Raw genomic sequence first — 20,604 nt, forward strand, 5'->3', positions numbered from 1 at the left:
TCAAGGTGTCAGCTTCTTTGTGATTGTTCACTTCAAACATGATGTTCCGATTGCTTCTGGTGTAGCCTGACACTGAAGTTATCACCAGCTTTGGAGAATGCTTGTTGTATCCGATTACTTCTTCAAAAGATACTGTGTCAAATCTGCTTTCGTTTGGTAATGGGACAAGAACCTACTCAGCTCAAGAACCTACTCAGTGATATGTGCTTGATTCTGGTGTCATCCATGATTTGGTATTGGACGGGATCTTTCTCTTTTCGTCGTCTTGCTCTGGTTTTCTGTTTCAAAGAGTCAGACTTGTACGTTTCGAACACGAGAATAATCTCGTCAAACTCTGCTATCAACGTCATGAGCTTGTCATGGAAGTGCTGGCTAAGATCTTTGACTGTCGTGATGGCCCCGTATTCTTTGTCTTCTTCTGGAAGATCACCATTCTATTGACAATGGCAATTTTCTGACTCATGTGCGATGCCACTGGTAACAGTTCTGTATTAGCAGTGTCAGCTCTCTGTCCACCCGATGTTTCAACCAGATGCTGCAGGGAATGGATGAGCTTTGATTTATCAGTGCACGGTAAAACTGATCCATCTGGAGCAAATAGTGCTCTCGGTGTGAAGGTGAACTCATAGTTACCGATAGCGTTTTTCTGGTCAATGTCCCGGCTTGATCTGGATAGGACCATGAAGTGTCCATAGTTGTTTCTTTCAGATCGACCGACTAGTCACGAACCTTGACTGTTTGCTTTTTGTTTTTTGACATGTAGGCCTACATAGGGTTGTTCTGCTTCTTAACTGGTTACCATAAGCTGACATCACCATTAATGCGTTCTGCAACATACTCTTTGTAGAGCTGTTGTCCCTGCTCATCGACGGTCAGGATCTGTTTGACATTTTCTTGTGGAACACATGCGTGTGTGATGAAGTTATACAACTCATCACCTTCAACTGCGAATGGATTTCCGTGACTCAGTATGGTAGCTTTTATCTTGTCAACAGCTTCATGCTCTTTCCTGACAATGGCTGGTTGTACTGTACTTCAGAGTGACTTTTTTTGGAAGAAATGCAAATTAGTCCAGAGCTGACTTTCATCATCTTGTTGAACTGCTCGCATGCACGATCTGCACCAATGGACACAAATGGGATCTCACCCTTGGTAACAGACACATTGCCTTCTTGAAGTTCACACCAAGTCTTCAACCACACCAAGTGGTTGATCTTCAGTTCATGCATATCTGCAATATACCGTGGCCAAAGGCGCTTGTACTTTATCCGATCTAGGGCTTATTCAGTTCCTCACCAGCTTGCAAATGGAGATTGAGATCTGCATTCCGAGATGCCTCGACAAAGAATAAGATCGTTTCCACACGGTGAACATAGTTCATCATTGACTTGAACATCACATTTGAGAACTTCTCCGTTTCCCATGCTTTCGATTGCTGCATCACAGATTCATCTATGAGGATTTGTTCCGGATGGTCATGAGCAGTCGAGATAGATTCAGGACTAATGTTTTTGTTATCAGATAACGATTTACATGCCTCCTGGACCTTATCTGATGATCTTGAGCAGATAATCTTCAGATGTGGCTTCTCTGTGAAAAACTGATCCAAGGCCAGTTCATACAAAGCTATGTAAGTGTGGATGTGTCATCCCTGGGATGTGTGAACGAAGTGTTCTCTTGTAGTGTGCACACTTGAGAATTTATCTTGTGGTCGCAGATCCATACACATCGGCTTCGATCCAGGCATCAACAATCCCAGAGTTCTCTATGGAAGTTCCGAGAACTCTTAGTGCAGCCATCACAACATACAGCTCACCCAGTCTGGAAACAATTTCTCTTATCATGTCGACCCGTGCGTCTAGCAACTGCACTGCCTTTTCGTAGAGGGCCATGTCGAAGGTTATCACAGTTGGGTACCCTGACTAACGACTAACATGTTCAGCTGGGATACTTGTAGAATCACAGTCAGCACAGTAGGCCACTCGTGAGCAACTTCAGGTGACAGGGGCAGTGCATAACGTGAGTGAGTGGTTGGCAAGATGAGATGAGTGACTTGTTTCCTGCCCATCCGGGATCTTGCTCTGTTCATCATTTTCTGTTGCTCTGGACAAAGTAGATGCTGTGACCCACCCTAACTGGCTCAGTTCATGTGACTGAGCAACACCTGTTGTGTTGGCCTCAAACCTCCGAGCTCAGTTGTCAAGTTCTGATTTTGTCTTGGCACATGGCTTAATGGGCACATGATATGGAAGGATTGATAAGTTTTTAGCTGCAGTGAGTTGGAGCATTGGTGCGACTAGTTCTCCTGGAACATTTGTTTTCTGATGCACTGCAGTGATTGTTCCATGTGTGGTGCCTTTCCAGTAGGCGGACAACAAATACGAATAAATACTTTTTATGTCATTATTTTCATTTTTTGTACTTAATTACGGACAAATACTTTTTTGTAGGCGGAAAATTACGACGTCACTGTATATAAGTAGTAATGTAACGAAATATAATTTCGGCGGCCATTTTGAAAACTATTATGGCGGATAATTGCAAAGTGGTTAACGCTTGGCATCTAGGTATGCTTCTAATGGATTTCTTGACCCTTAAAACATAGAATTAGCATGTTTAATAAAGTTTCTAAGTTTATTAGGAGCCAAGATATAGCAAAATTTATATTTTGCGGCGGCCATTTTGAAAATTCAAAATGGCGTTCATGCGGACATATCTGCAAATGATTTGATAGATTTGCTAGATCTTCAAAAATTTTGAATGAAATTACATAACGAACCTGACTATTTCTTCCTTCACATCAACACAGCTATCTTTTATGAAATTTCTGGATATTTTAATGTATATTGGAAAAGCAGATAACTTATCATACCCCTTGATATGTAACTTATAATAGCCTGACAATTTGCGTAAACCTGCGTATTGCTTTGTTGTATAAAAAAGATTTTAAATAACACAATGTTACCATACAGCCTAATGCACCTTTCTTCGAGCAAAACAAGATTTTTCAAGGACTTCCGCATTATCATGTTTGGCCCCTCTGGGAAAAAGTTTGGAAACCCCTGCCATAGATAGATGCATGACAAACAACAACTAATTGGATTATTTTGTTAGTTTGTTGTATTGTTTCTTGCATAATGTCATTTAATCCCATTTTTCATTTTTTTTTCTTCAATTTCGAGTTTGCAGTTTTGTTGTTTATAGATGATATTTTAGATTATCAGTCCTCCAAAAGAATATTATCCCGACTGGAATGTAGCAATCACAAATACCCTGGGAGATTCTTTGGAGCGAGTAAAGTGGAGATCAAAGGAAAACTTAGACGCTGTGTTTATTATGATGTACATCTATCAATTGTCAACAAAATATTACCTAATGTTGGAAGATGACGTAAAGAGTGATGTTGGTTACGATGAGGTGATGGAACAAGTGAGTAAAAGCCATGAAAATAATACGTTTTTATGTGTTTAATAATTTATTCTTTTTGTTCAAACTTTGTAACCACGTCACGCTGTGCCGTGTGAGCACTATTGCTTTTCCCCAGAAATTCACTGGCGAGTCCCTATGTTATAGTGACCGTGTTTAAAATTTTTTGTGATAAAGTCGCTTCATGGGTCTGTTCAGAAATGGGGTGTAAAAGCATTACAATTGGAGAGCAATCTCTTTCAATGTAAAAGAAAAATTTCACTTCTATTGCGCTGGCCAACAGAAAAATGTTTCAAAGGTGCGGGATGTGAGAGTTGTAGTATATTTTGAGGCCTCTGATTCCAAAAATGCACTTGTTTTCTCAAATTGGCCCTACTCTTTGCGATACAGCAAATAATTTTTTTGCAGTTGCGAATTGCAAGTTTTCATAGACTAAACGTCGTCTCATTCATTCCATGAACTCACAGCAACAAGCCCAGTTACATATATTTGTGTCACCAAACCTTAAACAGCAGATCATCTTCTTGTGGGCCCTCTAGCTCATCGCTCAGTGCAGTAAGTATGGGACCTTTCAGTATAGGCTACCACTCCGTCGCAAAAAAATGTGTCAATCTGTGGTACATCAATTAAATTTAGAAGACTTCATAGAAGAGCTGTCTTCTTAAACAGTTTTCACGTACTTTTTTAGTCTACTAAATGTCCTTTCACAACCGACTTGTATAACCAAAAGAGTAAAGCTTAGCCTAATTTGTATGCCTGGTACAAGGATGGCCTGGTAGGCTATAGCTTATAAGAGAATAACTTATGCAAGCTACATATAGGCCCAAGCCTACACATGTTCAAAAATTTGACCAACCCACATTTAAAAATTCAACTGACCTACAGGGAAAGTTCCCGAACTCCTGGTAAGCCATACCGTCCCTTTTTCTTCATGTGATTACTTTTTTTGATTACCGCAGTGTCTGGCTAAACTTTCTGAGATTTTTTGACTTTTGCTGCCTCGTAATGATATAAAACTAAAAGCTTTTTGTTGCCGCCTTGGGGAAGCAGTAGAAAATGAGAAAAAGAAAGTTGAAACACGTTCAATCAGACTGTTAACAACTAACAAGTGGTTAACAGTTGCTTTACTAAACTTTAATTAATTTATGAATCAACGTTTGATGATGTAAAAGCCCATTGTGTCACAGTCACTGTAACATTCCCCGCCTTGGGGAAGCAGTAGAAAATGAGAAAAAGAAAGTTGAAAACGCTCAATCAGACTGTTAACAACTAACAAATGGTTAACAGTTGCTTTACTAAACTTTACTTTACTTAAATATAATTTACACTTATAAAAGGCAGCAATTCTGTGAACAGAAAACATAAGATACATTTTGGGCAGAAGAAATGCCAAGATATTTGAGAAACTTTTTGTGAAAACTTTCATGGGAGTGCTGCAGCACACACGAGCGAGCCGCCCGTGGACGACATATGAATTGGCTGCACAGACTTCAACATCAACAATATGTTAACGCAGTAACACATTTATTCTGAGTCAACTAAAAAGCAACAGCCCCGTTATTAGCTCGAATTGACTATCAGTCGCTAACTACTTGCTGTAGCCTAAACGCTAAACTAGGGGTTTCCAACCTTTTTTGCTGCTCGTACCCCTTTGTCAGGTCAGAGCATTCTTCGTACCCCCAAGAAATTTTTCATTGGATTTTTCAGATATATATTGCTAAATTAAATTGCTATTATAGTTCAAGTAAACGTTAAATCGGTATTTTACACAAAAATGCAAAAATCACAAAAAGAAATTAAATGTCAGTTATTTTGTTTGTCACTTCTCAGTGAGATATTTGTTGTTGTTTCATTGATAAAATTCGCTCAAACGATGGTTTGATTTTACTCAAGGCAACACATAAATCATCTTCCAGTTGCAGACGATTTCTTTTCTTATTCTTGATATACAACATTCATGGTTGAAAGCCACTTTCATAGTGATAAGTTGTTGAGAAGGAAATTAACACTGTCATGACTTCCATAGCAAGACTTGGGAAGGTTTCATAGCAACACATCAAAAATCTTCTAACTTTGATTTGTCAAAAAGCAGTTTCAATTTTTGGCAGCTTTTCATTACGATGATGTTCTTCTTCAAATTATCCTCATCCGACATTTTTGTTACATCAAAAGAAATGGATTTATAATCCAATGCTGGAAATAATTCAACAGCATAAAAGTAACCATCGAAAGAATCAACCAGCATCTTTAAATGGGAAATAACTTCATTTTTGACATTTTGCACCAAAGAGTTATTTGCAATTTTATCAAAAGGAAAATTAGTAAGGTTTACATTTTCAATTCTGCGAGACCACAGCGATAGTTTTAGCTTGAATTATTTCACAATCTGTAACCACATTTATCTGTTGACTTTGAAGCGGCAGGTTTAGCTCGTTTAGGATATCCATGACATCAGAAATATAAGCCACGCTTTGAACGAATTCATCACTTTCAAATAACGCAGCCAGATTAGAATTTCGACGTTGTAAATACAACCTGATTGTTTCTCGAAGTTCAAAAATTTGTGACATCACTCGACCTCGAGATAGCCACCTTACCTCGGTGTGGTACAGCAGAATGTCGTGTTGATTTCCAATTTAGCCACAAAAAGATTGAAAAATTCTGTGACTCGTGTCATTATCAAATCTGTTTGAAAAGCTGCTCTGTGGCCAAAGGATCTTCGTACCCCTTGATGTTCAATCTCGTACCCCCAAGGGGTACGAGTACCTCCGGTTGGGAAACCCTGCGCTAAACTGATCTTTACATGCACTGGACTGGACAAAATAAAACTCAATGAACAAAGAGACGTAGTAACAATTAACAAACTCAAATGCGATTATGACGCAATCATCACACCTCGAGGTAAGACAGCAGGGGTTGCCACAGGAATTCGAATTTAGCTGGTGACACATAGAAAAGGAGGAGGACAAAAACGGCATAACAGTCACCAAAAGTTTGAAAAATCTAGAAAATTCGGCAAAACGTGACAAATCAGGTCGTATCTGTAGGTAGCCATGATACTAACTAATTCTTCTGCATAGTCTGCAGTCTGCTCTTTTGGTAGATAGATAGTTGTTTATTGGCCGCTGCGAAAAAGATGTACAATAAATCAAAACACAATGTACAGTAAAACTGTTGAAAAGATTACAATAAAAAAACGAATAAAAAGGATGATAGCATCGCAGCAGCGGGAGGCTGCGAAGTGACCGTTCAAGGTCTTCAAGTCAAGCAGACACCATTAACTCATCAATGATAATTATAATTGGATATTTGAGACAAAGAAATAATAATAAATAAATAACGGTGAAGCTGTCCAAAATGATAAGAAATTAAAAAAACAAAAAAAAAACAGTTCAGGTAGGCCAAACCTAGCCTATTGCAAGTCTGATTAGTAGGTTAATTTAGCATTTGCCTAATATGAGTCAATAATTTTCTTTTTGTACATTCTTTTAAAAGTTGTGAAGAAGCATTTGCGAATTTCAACTGATATATTATTCCAAATTTTTGCACCAGAGTATTTTATAGAGTGTTGTAGTTTAGTGGTTGTGTATCAATAATAATAGTAATTTAGGTTGGTCGAGTTCAGAGTAGTAAAGTTGTGAATTTCGTAGCATTTTTTAAAGTAGTTTTGAAAAGTGCCGGGTAATAAATTAAAACTAAACTGGTACATAAATTTATCAATTTCAAAGTTGTACAGATCTTTTAACTTTAGGATATTGAGTTGTGTATAAAAGGGTGTGACATGGTCAGCCCATTTGCCTTTCGCAACAGCATTGACTGCCTTAATTTGCAAAACACCAAGCTTTCCCATATGTGTTTTGTATGACGACCCCCAAATAGTCAGTCCGTATATTAGGTAAGGATAAGGATGCACCAGAGAATAGTACAGCTGAAGCATAGCTTTGGTTGATAAACAATGTTTCAACTTAGAGAGTATGCCAACAGATTTGGAGAGTTTGGAAGATAGAGCATCAATATGAGGAAGAAAAAAGAGATTGTTGTCAATGAAGATACCAAGGTGTTTAGCAGTGTCAACGTTTTTTAGTTGGGTATTGCCGTAAAAGACTTCTACATTAGTAGATATTTGGTTAGTCTTGGGTGCAATTATTAAAAAGTTAGACTTAGAAGCATTTATGGTGAGTGAATTGGCAGTGATCCAACGCTGGATTCCTTTCAGTTCAAGATTAATTAAACTTTGAAGACTTAGTAAATTATCGGCTTTAATGACAAGACAAGTGTCATCAGCAAATAATCTAGGAACACAAGAAACACAGTTAGATAGATCATTTATGTATAGTAAAAAGAGAAGTGGTCCTAATATGGACCCTTGAGGGACACCAAATTTTATTTCTTTTAATGTAGAATTTTCTTGTCCTACAGACACAAATTGTTTACGGTTTTTCAAGTAAGAAGTAAGTAAGGCATTGGCAACTCCTCGAATGCAATAATGATCGAGTTTATGCAAGAGTTTTTCATGATGAACTGTGTCAAAGGCTTTTTTAAGATCTAGTAAAACAAGTCAAGTCAATTCATTGTTCCGCATTTGCTCATATGAAGAGAAAATAATGTCCAGAGCTTAATTATAAACAATGTCAATCGGTTAAACATTAACTTTTCTAGAATATTTGAAAAGCATGAGAGTAGAAAATTTGGTCTATAATTATTAGTTTCAAGCTTGCTTCCAGATTTATCAATTGGAATGACTTTAGCAATTTTGAGAATATCTGGAAATATGCCATTTGAAAATGCATGGTCGAAAAGGATGGATAGAGGCAAAGCTAAGATACTCGAAGAGATTCGAAGGAAATAAGGCGAGATACCATCACTCCCTGCTGATTTATTTAATTTTAGATGGTGGATTTCTTCTATTAGCCTATTTCGTAGACGTTTGGTGGTTCAAAGAAAACAGAAGAGGAAATTCGATTGTTTAAAAATTCTATCAAATTATTTGTTTTATCAGTTTCGACTCGTTCTGCGAGGTGGCTTTCAATATTGGCAAAAAAGGAATTGAAACTCTCAGCTATTATTTTTGGATCGCTTTCCAGTTTATCATCACTGCGAACACAATCAACATTTTGGGTTGTTTTATTTTTGTTGGGCAAATGAGAATCTAAAATACTCCAAATTTTTTTGGGTTCATTACTGTTAATGTCCAGTTGATTTTGAAAATACTGCTTTTTTGCTATACTTTTAATCTTTATTAGTTTATTTGAATATTTTTTGTAAACGTATTTTCCTGTTACGCCTCCTATGACAAAGTGAGTTTTGTACATCCTTTGTTGTTTCGTATGGAGACAAGCAATCCTCGAGTCAGCCAAAGTTTACTTTTCAATTTAGCTTGATTACCAGAAAGTTGTTGTGGGGCATGTTTATCAATTATGCTAGTGATTATTTGCTGTATTTAAATTAGACTATGAACTCTTTAATTCAATATTTTACAACTATGAAATCATCCGGTATGTAGCCTTCCTACATTGATTACGAAAAAATTCAGATTGTGTAATCACTCAGTAAGAAAGTTTCAAATAAATAAAAGCCTATTGTACTACTATTTTCATTGTTGGAAAAACAATCAGAAGAGCATAGTATTCTGTACGATTTTGCAAAACTGTTGCGCTTTTGGTGCAACGCACTTTCGTGTTTAGTAGGTAGCCTAGTCAAGCCTGAGAGTGTTCATCAGCCGTTTCAGGGGTGTCATTGTCTTTTTCTTGTAAGCATGACCTTGAGAAATTAGTCAACGAAGTAGTAAGAGATGTGGTTCCATCCCCTCGTGGGTACAGACAGCGGGTACAGGCGAGTGCAGACGGGTATTGGCATCGTTACCGGGGACAGACGGCGGGTACAGACGGTAGGTGTAGACATGTGCAGATACGAAAGTATTGGTTTAATTTTTTAAATGCGATAAACAATGATAGTTTTTGAAATGCGTTTTCTGCAGCAAGGATATGTACTAATTTTTTGTTCACAAGTTCGACAACAACATAAATGTCCGCACGGTAAAAGTATAATATTGGTTCGTTTATCTAAGCAGACAACTCAAAGTTCAAGTATTCACATCTGTCAAGAATGATCATTTACATGTTTAAACCAAGGGTCTTCTCTTTGCTACCATCCATTTGTTCGTATCGTGTAGACTAGAAGGTTTTGTTAGGAATAAGTGTCGGAATATCTCGCTAGCACTGCGTAATTCGAGACTTCCCGTGGTGTAAGCTCTTAGACTACGAACGAATCTGAGTGTTTTAATTACGGCTATGATACAATTCATTAAATGCTTGAGCAGGGAAACAACCTACGGTATGTTTGCGGTTATCTAAAGTTATGGGATAGCTTTATGTCATCGTTTCTGTTTCATGATGCTGCACATTGAATGTTTTAATCGCATCTCGCAGGCGTTTCATAATTATCTTGCCTTAATTTCTGTCATTAAAATTACATTACATATATTACATTACATTATATACATTACATATGAGAGCTTGTAAATGATGTGATTTTAACTATTTTTTATCTTCGCTTCCAAGTACTGCCATAATTATTATTCCAATACAAGTCCTAAACACACCTAAAGCATATACTTGAAGATCATAAAGGTTTATTAACGTTATTTATATTTCTTGCTCAACCAACATAAAATATCAACCTCACAAAATATTAGCTAATGTAGTGTTGCTGATTTAAACTGCAGATCTTTTGGTTCTAGACATAGAGCATCACGATTTAAATACCATAAACGAATGTTTGTTTTTCTTCTCGTACAATACGTAGTGGGAGCTGATCGCGTGTAAGTTAGCAAACTGTCTGTATGTATATGTTTTGTATATGTTCTGTATGTGTCTGTATGTTTGTTAATTTTTTATCGGTTTGGTTGCAGCCATGTTTTTTCTTAAAGCTGTTTGCTTGCAGGAGTGGAGTTTTCACTATTGATTCTGGTGGATACTGTATAGGTCTATTGGTTCGATTCCAGGTCTTTCCGAATACTGTGTTGCATTCTTATGGGGAGTGGATCTTTCGAGTTTCATAACTTGTCATTGATTGGTGAGATCTTTTGGTGGTTTTATTAGTATATGAGATTTCACTGTTGTTTGGGATGTTTAAGTTGATTGAACATTTCGTTGTACTTTGATGAATCTTTTAATCAGTGAAATGGTTTTAGTTCATTGTAAGGCAAAACCTATCACTTGACTAAAAAAAAAAAAAAACTTAATAAATTCTGCATTTTATCATCTTGAACAGTAATAAATATTGCATTTTATCATCTTTTCGGTTTATGTTGGTTTCAGTAAACCTTTATTTCACCAGGTCTTCGTTTCGCTGTAACAGCGGTTTCAGCTAAAACTTTATGGGAAGGTTTGATAAATGTAACTAGCCTGGAATAATAGCTTGATCAAAACAACGTAACTTTAGGTTTATCATACAGGAATAACAGTTATGATTGTGTGTTATGATGCTTATTACAATTAAACCACTCTATGATAATGACATGACGATACAACTCAATACACATCCACTAAATTCAGACATGTAGAACCTCCTGTTTTAGTTGTGTTCAGTTTAAACCCATGTATCTTATCATTGATAGTAATTTTGATAAATATAGCTAACTTGGAAATTATTTTTTGTTGATATAGTATCGCTTAAAGATTGTAAGAATAATGGCTTGGTTAAAACAACGTAACTTTAGGCTTATCATGCAGGAACAAAATTTTACCTTTTTATTTTAGATGATGCTAATACCAGCTAAACAATCAACATTTCTTTTATACAATGAGAACACCCAAATGAACAGCTATAGAACAAATTATTGCAACATATACTTCTACAATCTGAGGACTGGAAAAAAAAATCAACAAACCTAGCGCAATCTACATCACAAATTGTTACCTTAAGACAAGCATGAAAAAACACAAACTCCAGCAGAATGAGAGCGCACAAATTTTGCAACACGTAATGACACCTGCTGATAAAAACACACAAACAAATCTCCAAACACAGATTTTAACGTTACAAATTATGCAACATTAAGTTTGCATCCCGTTAGTTAATGTTTTTTTTTGATTTATCAATCATACAAACTGAATGTTTGTAGCTTGTTAAAAATATTTTTGGTTGTTGGTTTATGCAATTAAAAGTTTGTGATTTGTTAAAACTATTTTTCAGTTTAATAAAAGTTATGTTTGTGATAAATTTTTCATGTGTAGCCTATGTTTTCAGAGGTAAACTTTCAGATTACAATTTGTTAAAACTATTTTTTTTGTATTTTCAGTTTGTAAGTTATGGAACTTATAAGTTTGTAGTTTGTTAAAACTATTTTTTAAGTTGTAAATTATGGAACTTAAACGTTTGTTAAAACTAATTTTTAGTTGTAAATTATAAAACATAAAGTTTGCACCTCGTTAGTTAATGTTTTTTTTTTATTTATCAATCATACAAACTGAAAGTTTGTAACTTGTTAAAAATATTTTTGGTTGTTGGTTTGTGCAATTAAAAGTTTGTGATTTGTAAAACTATTTTTCAGTTTAATAAAACTTAAGTTTGTGATTAATTTTTCGTGTATATGCTATTACAACAAAATTTTCAGTTAACAATTTGTCAAAACTACTTTTTAGTTTGTAGAACAAAACTTAACTTTTTTTTATTTAAAATGATTTTTCGTCTGTATGGTGTTAGAATAAAACTTTTTAGTTTACGATTTGTTTACTTTTTAGTTTGTAAAACAAAACTTAACTATTTTTTTTTTATTTAAAATAATTTTTCGTGTGTATGTTATTAGAATAAAACTTTATGATTTATTAAAATTATTTTTTCAGTTTTGTAAGTTGCAGAACTAACATTTTTAATTTCTTAATTTTTTTTCGTGCTAATGTTTTAAAAAGTTTTAGTTTACAGTTTGTTGAAATAATTTTGTTTTCAGTTTTAAATTATAGAACTTAAAAGTTTGTAGTTTGTTAAAATTCTTTTTTAGTTGTTGGTTTTTGCAATGAAAAGTTTATGATGTATTAAAATTATTTTTTCAGTTTTGTAAGTTACAGAACTAACATTTTTAATTTCTTAAAATAATGTTTTTTTTTCGTGTTAATGTTTTAAAAAAGTTTTAGCGTACAGTTTGTTGAAATAATTCTTTTATTTCTCTCAAGAATAATACATCTGCTTATTTATTCTTTTTTTTGAAGATGAGGTATTTCCAGCAACAATAAGCTTACTCCCAGCAACCTTAAGCGTATTTCCAGCAACTTAAAGCACACTTATGATTTGCAAACTCTTAAATTGTTTTTATAATCTTAATCTAAAAATCATACAACACTTTTGATGTGTCACATGAGACTTTTAAATGACAACACTGTTTACTTAGGGGTTCACCTCCATTCGGTTCTGAAGGTTTTATTGTTGAGCTGTTGGATTCGTGATCGATCCCACGCTTACATTTGTAAAACGGATTCGTGTCTTGTTTATACTATGATCACAAGTATTTTTTTTTCACATTTTCAACCCCTGTTATTTTTGTTAAACACATGCATGGTTTACTTTGTAGATGCTAAAATTTTTATACTATTAGTTTTATCAAGCATATTACTTAAAGTGATTTATATTTTCTACATGCTACAACTGCAATTTAATTTCACATTTATTCTTAGCGATTTAAAGATTACTTATGTATATTCTTCCTATTCCAGAAGCACAATTCATCTGTGAAGATAATGATTACCTATAACTTACTGTTTTGAAGTAACAACACAATATTTTTGCATCGTGGTAAGTTGTATTACATAAATCAGTCTTAATGCTGTTTTATTAAAAACGTCTTTGGTAAGCTACATATGCGTTGCATTTTGCAAACCGCAGAACCACTGCACAAGATTGTTTAAGAAACAGAGGAAGTCACGGAGTTGCATTGTTTTGATGAAAGGCTTTGAAGGGTAAAACTTTTGTAGTATTGACGTAAATTTACCATTCAAGGGTTGGTAGCTTATGAGTTTATAACACAAGATTCACTTTAGTTATAACTTAAGATTCACTTTAGTTTCCTTGTTGACTTGCATAAGTAACTAATCAATGTTGTTTTATGAACTTTCATAACAGGTTGCTGTTTCGTTAGGGTTCTTCAGTTTTATAAAGCTCAGTGCTTAAACTGTTTTGTAATTATATCTAACCTAATATGTAACCTCTAACAGATATACCAAACTATTTTATCACATTGAAAGATGTTTTTCTAGTAACCCATTGTTTTATACGTTCTATATGCCTCTAACTTTATGTAATGATTTTTCCACATCTACTTATAACCTAATGTCAGTGAGGTAGGGTAGGCTATATTTAAGCCAACAACTTTCTATGAGTATCAATCTACAACTAAATTTTTTCACTTTATTACTGGGTGAAAGCACACAAACAGATCTTCGAAACAAAAGATTATTTTATACCAGTGCTAATACATTGTCTTGTATTGCATCCGAACTTCAAAATTTATCTGTTACACTGATTGATTTGTATAAAAACGAACCCATAGTTCCTTAATTCCTGTCAAATTCGTTTAACGAAGTGTATCTTACAACTTAATCGCTTCCCTTAATTGGATAACACCCTTTAATAAACTGCTAGCATCTCCTGTTTGAATAGCTTAGGCACCTGCTATAGCACATAATTTCATGATCACGAGTTTTCACAGTCGAATTATGACTTAAGCGTCTTTGTTTTATCATAGTCAAAACATTTTTTAAATGAAATTGCAATAAACTGTTTTATGTTGTTTAAAACAGACATAATGTAACAATTTGTAGTTTGGTCATGCGCACTGAGTACTAAGTTAAGGTGTTGATCTTAAGAACCAATGAACTAGCGTCCGCGTGGGGTTGAATCCCACATCTAGTATTTCGATTTTGGGTTGATGTTTAGCATTTAATTCTGTTTGTTTTGTTTCTTAACCTCACCTCAGTTGCTTGTACACACGGTTGTGATTTTTCTTAATCACAACAAGATTCACTTTTTCACATAAAAATCTAAAAATTTGCCAATAAAGTCACCCTTTGTTTGCTCAGATTGCAACATAAATAGATGAAAAATCTCTTTACCTTTGATCTATTTTACTATTTTCTGGCAAGCATTCAGGTTTTGGCAACACTTTTGCAACAACTTGTTAGGTTTTTACTTATTTTCTAGCTACAATTTACTTATCACGGGTTTACTTATAATAAAAACGGCGGATAAAAATAAAGAAACTCAAGTTAGAATGGTGTTACCTTTGTGATTTGCGATAAGTTTGTGCCTACAAAATGTCAATTTTGAAACTGAACCAAAGTTAAACACATATAACGATAACATTTTACTTGTTTGTATACAGAAATACCAAAAGTATTAATTATTTCCAACCATATAACACCACCCATTCGTTTAGAATCGACAAAACCAATTTTTTTAAACAAGTCTGAACACGATTTATATGAAATTAGCGGTTTATTTTAAATCGATCACAATATCGTTTCAAATTGATTTTGTGGCAATTAAGGTTTTATTTTAGTTTTCGTTAAATGTTTATTTACTTACATCATGTAAAGGTACAATTTTTTTTTTCATTTTACTGTGTTAATTTTTGGTAAATTTTTGTTAATATCTCAGCATTTTGTGTAACTTTAAGTGTATGTTAAGATCTATACAAAAATCAAGCAATCTGATACATTTCATGGTAACTTTTGAACAGGTCTAAACCGGTTTTGATGAAAATATGCTTGAAAACACATGATGATGCTTTATTAAATGATCCACGTGCATCACCACGAGCCAAATCAGTTGCAATAATTTTGTTTCACGACATCAAAAAGCTTTGTGTTCGTAGATTTTAATAATTGTTTGGTCTGTAATTGACTTAACCGGTTTGTTTGCCATCAACTTACGTTTAAACATAAGAAAATTACTTGAACGCTCTACTTGGATACATAGTACCATAGCATTTACGCGTGATGATTACTTTTAACAACTGCAAACCAATGACGCCAATTTATTCAACAGATCCATTAAGTAAAGATTTGTTTATCATTATCCGCATTCCGCATATATTTCTATTGTCGTTTCACCATTGAATCAGTTCCTTGGACTTTCTTTTGTCGTATGTTGTGTAATGTTTAATTCTTAAAAATATGTTATTTGAACAATTTTCCGCTTTTATGCTTATCTTTATCTCAAACAGATTGCTTGCGAAGACCGTATATTTTAATAGTTTCCATATTTTAGTAAAGATTTCCATGTTTCATTTAACTCTTTTATCTTGTTCCTACATCTAAACTTATTGTTTGGTTCCTCCTGAACTGTCTTTTGGTCACATGTTCCTGGTGCTTCATCTTTATTACCCTATCACACTTAGAATACACTGGTTTGTGGCTAGTCTATGTAATACTGACGTATACACTTTGTACTAGTTTTTACTTCCAGACAGTAGATTCATCCTCTTTATCTTCACTTAATCTTACAGTACAACTGCTTTAATTTTTTCCAAACACCTCTTCTTTAATCTTTTTCTGATCATATTGGATCAAAACTTAATAAGTTTACCAACTAGTTTTTTCTGTCTTTAGATATCCATCGTATTTTACCACCACTCGTATGTTTTTTTTCAAAGATATTAATCCAAAGGTAAAGATTTAATTTTGTGTAACATTTTAAAAATAACCTCAAACGATTATTTAAGACATGTACAAAATATCATAAAATTATCTTTTAACCTAAAAACAAGAAAGAAAAAGAAATGTATATCTATGCAATACTTTTGACTAAACACAGATGCAAAATTGTTAAATCACTCAGTTTTGATGATCACTGTCTGTTACACAATAACAATCTATCTTTTGCTTGATAAAAACGTTTTTTCTTTTAGATAAGTCACATATCTGTACACACCTTTCCACAGTGATTGTCTAACAAAGTGGTGCTCCTTCCACAACACTTACTCGAGATGTTTGTGGTGACGTACTTGTATTTAATATGATTATGTTACGCTAACTGTAAGCTATCAAACAAATTCTAAGACAATGTAAAACTTTCACCAAAGCACATTTGCAGAAAAACATATTATAACTAGATTATCCTATAAAATTATATCTTTCTATAATACTCTTATTATATATATAGCATATTATACCTATTAAAATTATATAGAATATATTAAAGTATTTTTCTATATAGGCTAGTATATTCTAGTTTTTCTTGACAAATGTGCTTTGGTGAAAGTTTTACATTGTCTTAGAATTTGTTTGATATCTTACAGTTAGCATAACATAATCATATTAAATACAACTACGTCACCACAAACATCTCGAGTAAGTGTTGTGGAAGGAGCACCACTTTGTTAGACAATCACTGTGGAAAGGTGTGTACACTGTACAGATATGTGACTTATCTAAAAGAAAAAACGTTTTTATCAAGCAAAAGATAGATTGTTATTGTGTAACAGACAGTGATCATCAAAACTGAGTGATTTAACATTTTTGCATCTGTGTTTAGTGAAAAGTATTGCATAGATATACATTTCTTTTTCTTTTTTGTTTTTAAGTTGAAAGATAATTTTATGACATTTTGTACATGTCTTAAATAATCGTTTGAGGTTATTTTTAAAATGTTACACAAAATTAAATCTTTACCTTTGGATTAATATCTTTGAAAAAAAACATACGAGTGGTGGTAAAATACGATGGATATGTAAAGACAGAAAAAACTAGTTGGTAAACTTATTAAGTTTTGATCCAACATGATCAGAGAAAGACCAAAGAAGAGGTGTTTGGAAAAAATTAAAGCAGTTGTACTGTAAGATTAAGTGAAGATAAAGAGGATGAATCTACTGTCTGGAAGTAAAAACTAGTACAAAGTGTATACGTCAGTATTACATAGACTAGCCACAAACCAGTGTATTCTAAGTGTGATAGGGTAATAAAGATGAAGCACCAGGAACATGTGACCAAAAGACAGTTCAGGAGGAACCAAACAATAAGTTTAGATGTAGGAACAAGATAAAAGAGTTAAATGAAACATGGAAATCTTTACTAAAATATGGAAACTATTAAAATATACGGTCTTCACAAGCAATCTGTTTGAGATGAAGATAAGCATAAAAGCGGAAAATTGTTCAAATAACATATTTTTAAGAATTAAACATTACACAACATACGACAAAAGAAAGTCCAAGGAACTGATTCAATGGTGAAATGACAATAGAAATATATGCGGAATGCGGATAATGATAAACAAATCTTTACTTAATGGATCTGTTGAATAAATTGGCGTCATTGGTTTGCAGTTGTTAAAAGTAATCATCACGCGTAAATGCTATGGTACTATGTATCCAAGTAGAGCGTTCAAGTAATTTTCTTATGTTTAAACGTAAGTTGATGGCAAACAAACCGGTTAAGTCAATTACAGACCAAACAATTATTAAAATCTACGAACACAAAGCTTTTTGATGTCGTGAAACAAAATTATTGCAACTGATTTGGCTCGTGGTGATGCACGTGGGTCATTTAATAAAGCATCATCATGTGTTTTCAAGCATATTTTCATCAAAACCGGTTTAGACCTGTTCAAAAGTTACCATGAAATGTATCAGATTGCTTGATTTTTGTATAGATCTTAACATACACTTAAAGTTACACAAAATGCTGAGATATTAACAAAAATTTACCAAAAATTAACACAGTAAAATGAAAAAAAAAATTGTACCTTTACATGATGTAAATAAATAAACATTTACAGAAAACTAAAAACCTTAACTGCCACAAAATCAATTTGAAACGACATTGTGATCGATTTAAAATACACCGCTAATTTCATATAAATCGTGTTCAGACTTGTTTAAAAAAATTGGTTTTGTCGATTCTAAACGAATGGGTGGTGTTATATGGTTGGAAATAATTAATACTTTTGGTATTTCTGTATACAAACAAGTAAAATGTTATCGTTATATGTGTTTAACTTTGGTTCAGTTTCAAAATTGACATTTTGTAGGCACAAACTTATCGCAAATCACAAAGGTAACACCATTCTAACTTGAGTTTCTTTATTTTTATCCGCCGTTTTTATTATAAGTAAACCCGTGATAAGTAAATTGTAGCTAGAAAATAAGTAAAAACCTAACAAGTTGTTGCAAAAGTGTTGCCAAAACCTGAATGCTTGCCAGAAAATAGTAAAATAGATCAAAGGTAAAGAGATTTTTCATCTATTTATGTTGCAATCTGAGCAAACAAAGGGTGACTTTATTGGCAAATTTTTAGATTTTTATGTGAAAAAGTGAATCTTGTTGTGATTAAGAAAAATCACAACCGTGTGTACAAGCAACTGAGGTGAGGTTAAGAAACAAAACAAACAGAATTAAATGCTAAACATCAACCCAAAATCGAAATACTAGATGTGGGATTCAACCCCACGCGGACGCTAGTTCATTGGTTCTTAAGATCAACACCTTAACTTAGTACTCAGTGCGCATGACCAAACTACAAATTGTTACATTATGTCTGTTTTAAACAACATAAAACAGTTTATTGCAATTTCATTTAAAAAATGTTTTGACTATGATAAAACAAAGACGCTTAAGTCATAATTCGACTGTGAAAACTCGTGATCATGAAATTATGTGCTATAGCAGGTGCCTAAGCTATTCAAACAGGAGATGCTAGCAGTTTATTAAAGGGTGTTATCCAATTAAGGGAAGCGATTAAGTTGTAAGATACACTTCGTTAAACGAGTTTGATAGGAATTAAGGAACTATGGGTTCGTTTTTATACAAATCAATCAGTGTAACAGATAAATTTTGAAGTTCGGATGCAATACAAGACAATGTATTAGCACTGGTATAAAATAATCTTTTGTTTCGAAGATCTGTTTGTGTGCTTTCACCCAGTAATAAAGTGAAAAAATTTAGTTGTAGATTGATACTCATAGAAAGTTGTTGGCTTAAATATAGCCTACCCTACCTCACTGACATTAGGTTATAAGTAGATGTGGAAAAATCATTACATAAAGTTAGAGGCATATAGAACGTATAAAACAATGGGTTACTAGAAAAACATCTTTCAATGTGATAAAATAGTTTGGTATATCTGTTAGAGGTTACATATTAGGTTAGATATAATTACAAAACAGTTTAAGCACTGAGCTTTATAAAACTGAAGAACCCTAACGAAACAGCAACTTGTTATGAAAGTTCATAAAACAACATTGATTAGTTACTTATGCAAGTCAACAAGGAAACTAAAGTGAATCTTAAGTTATAACTAAAGTGAATCTTGTGTTATAAACTCATAAGCTACCAACCCTTGAATGGTAAATTTACGTCAATACTACAAAAGTTTTACCCTTCAAAGCCTTTCATCAAAACAATGCAACTCCGTGACTTCCTCTGTTTCTTAAACAATCTTGTGCAGTGGTTCTGCGGTTTGCAAAATGCAACGCATATGTAGCTTACCAAAGACGTTTTTAATAAAACAGCATTAAGACTGATTTATGTAATACAACTTACCACGATGCAAAAATATTGTGTTGTTACTTCAAAACAGTAAGTTATAGGTAATCATTATCTTCACAGATGAATTGTGCTTCTGGAATAGGAAGAATATACATAAGTAATCTTTAAATCGCTAAGAATAAATGTGAAATTAAATTGCAGTTGTAGCAGGTAGAAAATATAAATCACTTTAAGTAATATGCTTGATAAAACTAATAGTATAAAAATTTTAGCATCTACAAAGTAAACCATGCATGTGTTTAACAAAAATAACAGGGGTTGAAAATGTGAAAAAAAAATACTTGTGATCATAGTATAAACAAGACACTAATCCGTTTTACAAATGTAAGCGTGGGATCGATCACGAATCCAACAGCTCAACAATAAAACCTTCAGAACCGAATGGAGGTGAACCCCTAAGTAAACAGTGTTGTCATTTAAAAGTCTCACGTGACACATCAAAAGTGTTGTATGATTTTTAGATTAAGATTATAAAAACAATTTAAGAGTTTGCAAATCATAAGTGTGCTTTAAGTTGCTGGAAATACGCTTAAGGTTGCTGGGAGTAAGCTTATGGTTGCTGGAAATACCTCATCTTCAAAAAAAAGAATAAATAAGCAGATGTATTATTCTTGAGAGAAATAAAAAAATTATTTCAACAA

The 20,604-nt window shown here is 33.5% G+C and overlaps 1 protein-coding gene across 2 annotated transcripts in view; it reads left to right on the forward strand.

The window, feature by feature from the left end:
• LOC145769397 (alpha-1,3-mannosyl-glycoprotein 4-beta-N-acetylglucosaminyltransferase A-like) overlaps positions 1–20,604 on the forward strand; it is a 44,633-nt gene that overhangs the window by 15,225 nt on the left and 8,804 nt on the right. The window contains exon 4 of one of the 2 annotated variants that reach the window (XM_082581018.1): positions 3,217–3,429. The exons of the other annotated variant lie outside the window; for it this stretch is intronic. Coding sequence (XP_082437144.1) covers positions 3,217–3,429 — 213 coding nt within the window. The remainder of the gene's footprint in view (positions 1–3,216; positions 3,430–20,604) is intronic. 2 annotated transcript variants of the gene reach the window in all.

Source organism: Aplidium turbinatum, chromosome 4 (assembly GCF_918807975.1).
Source record: "Aplidium turbinatum chromosome 4, kaAplTurb1.1, whole genome shotgun sequence".
NCBI classification, from domain to species: Eukaryota; Metazoa; Chordata; class Ascidiacea; order Aplousobranchia; family Polyclinidae; genus Aplidium; species Aplidium turbinatum.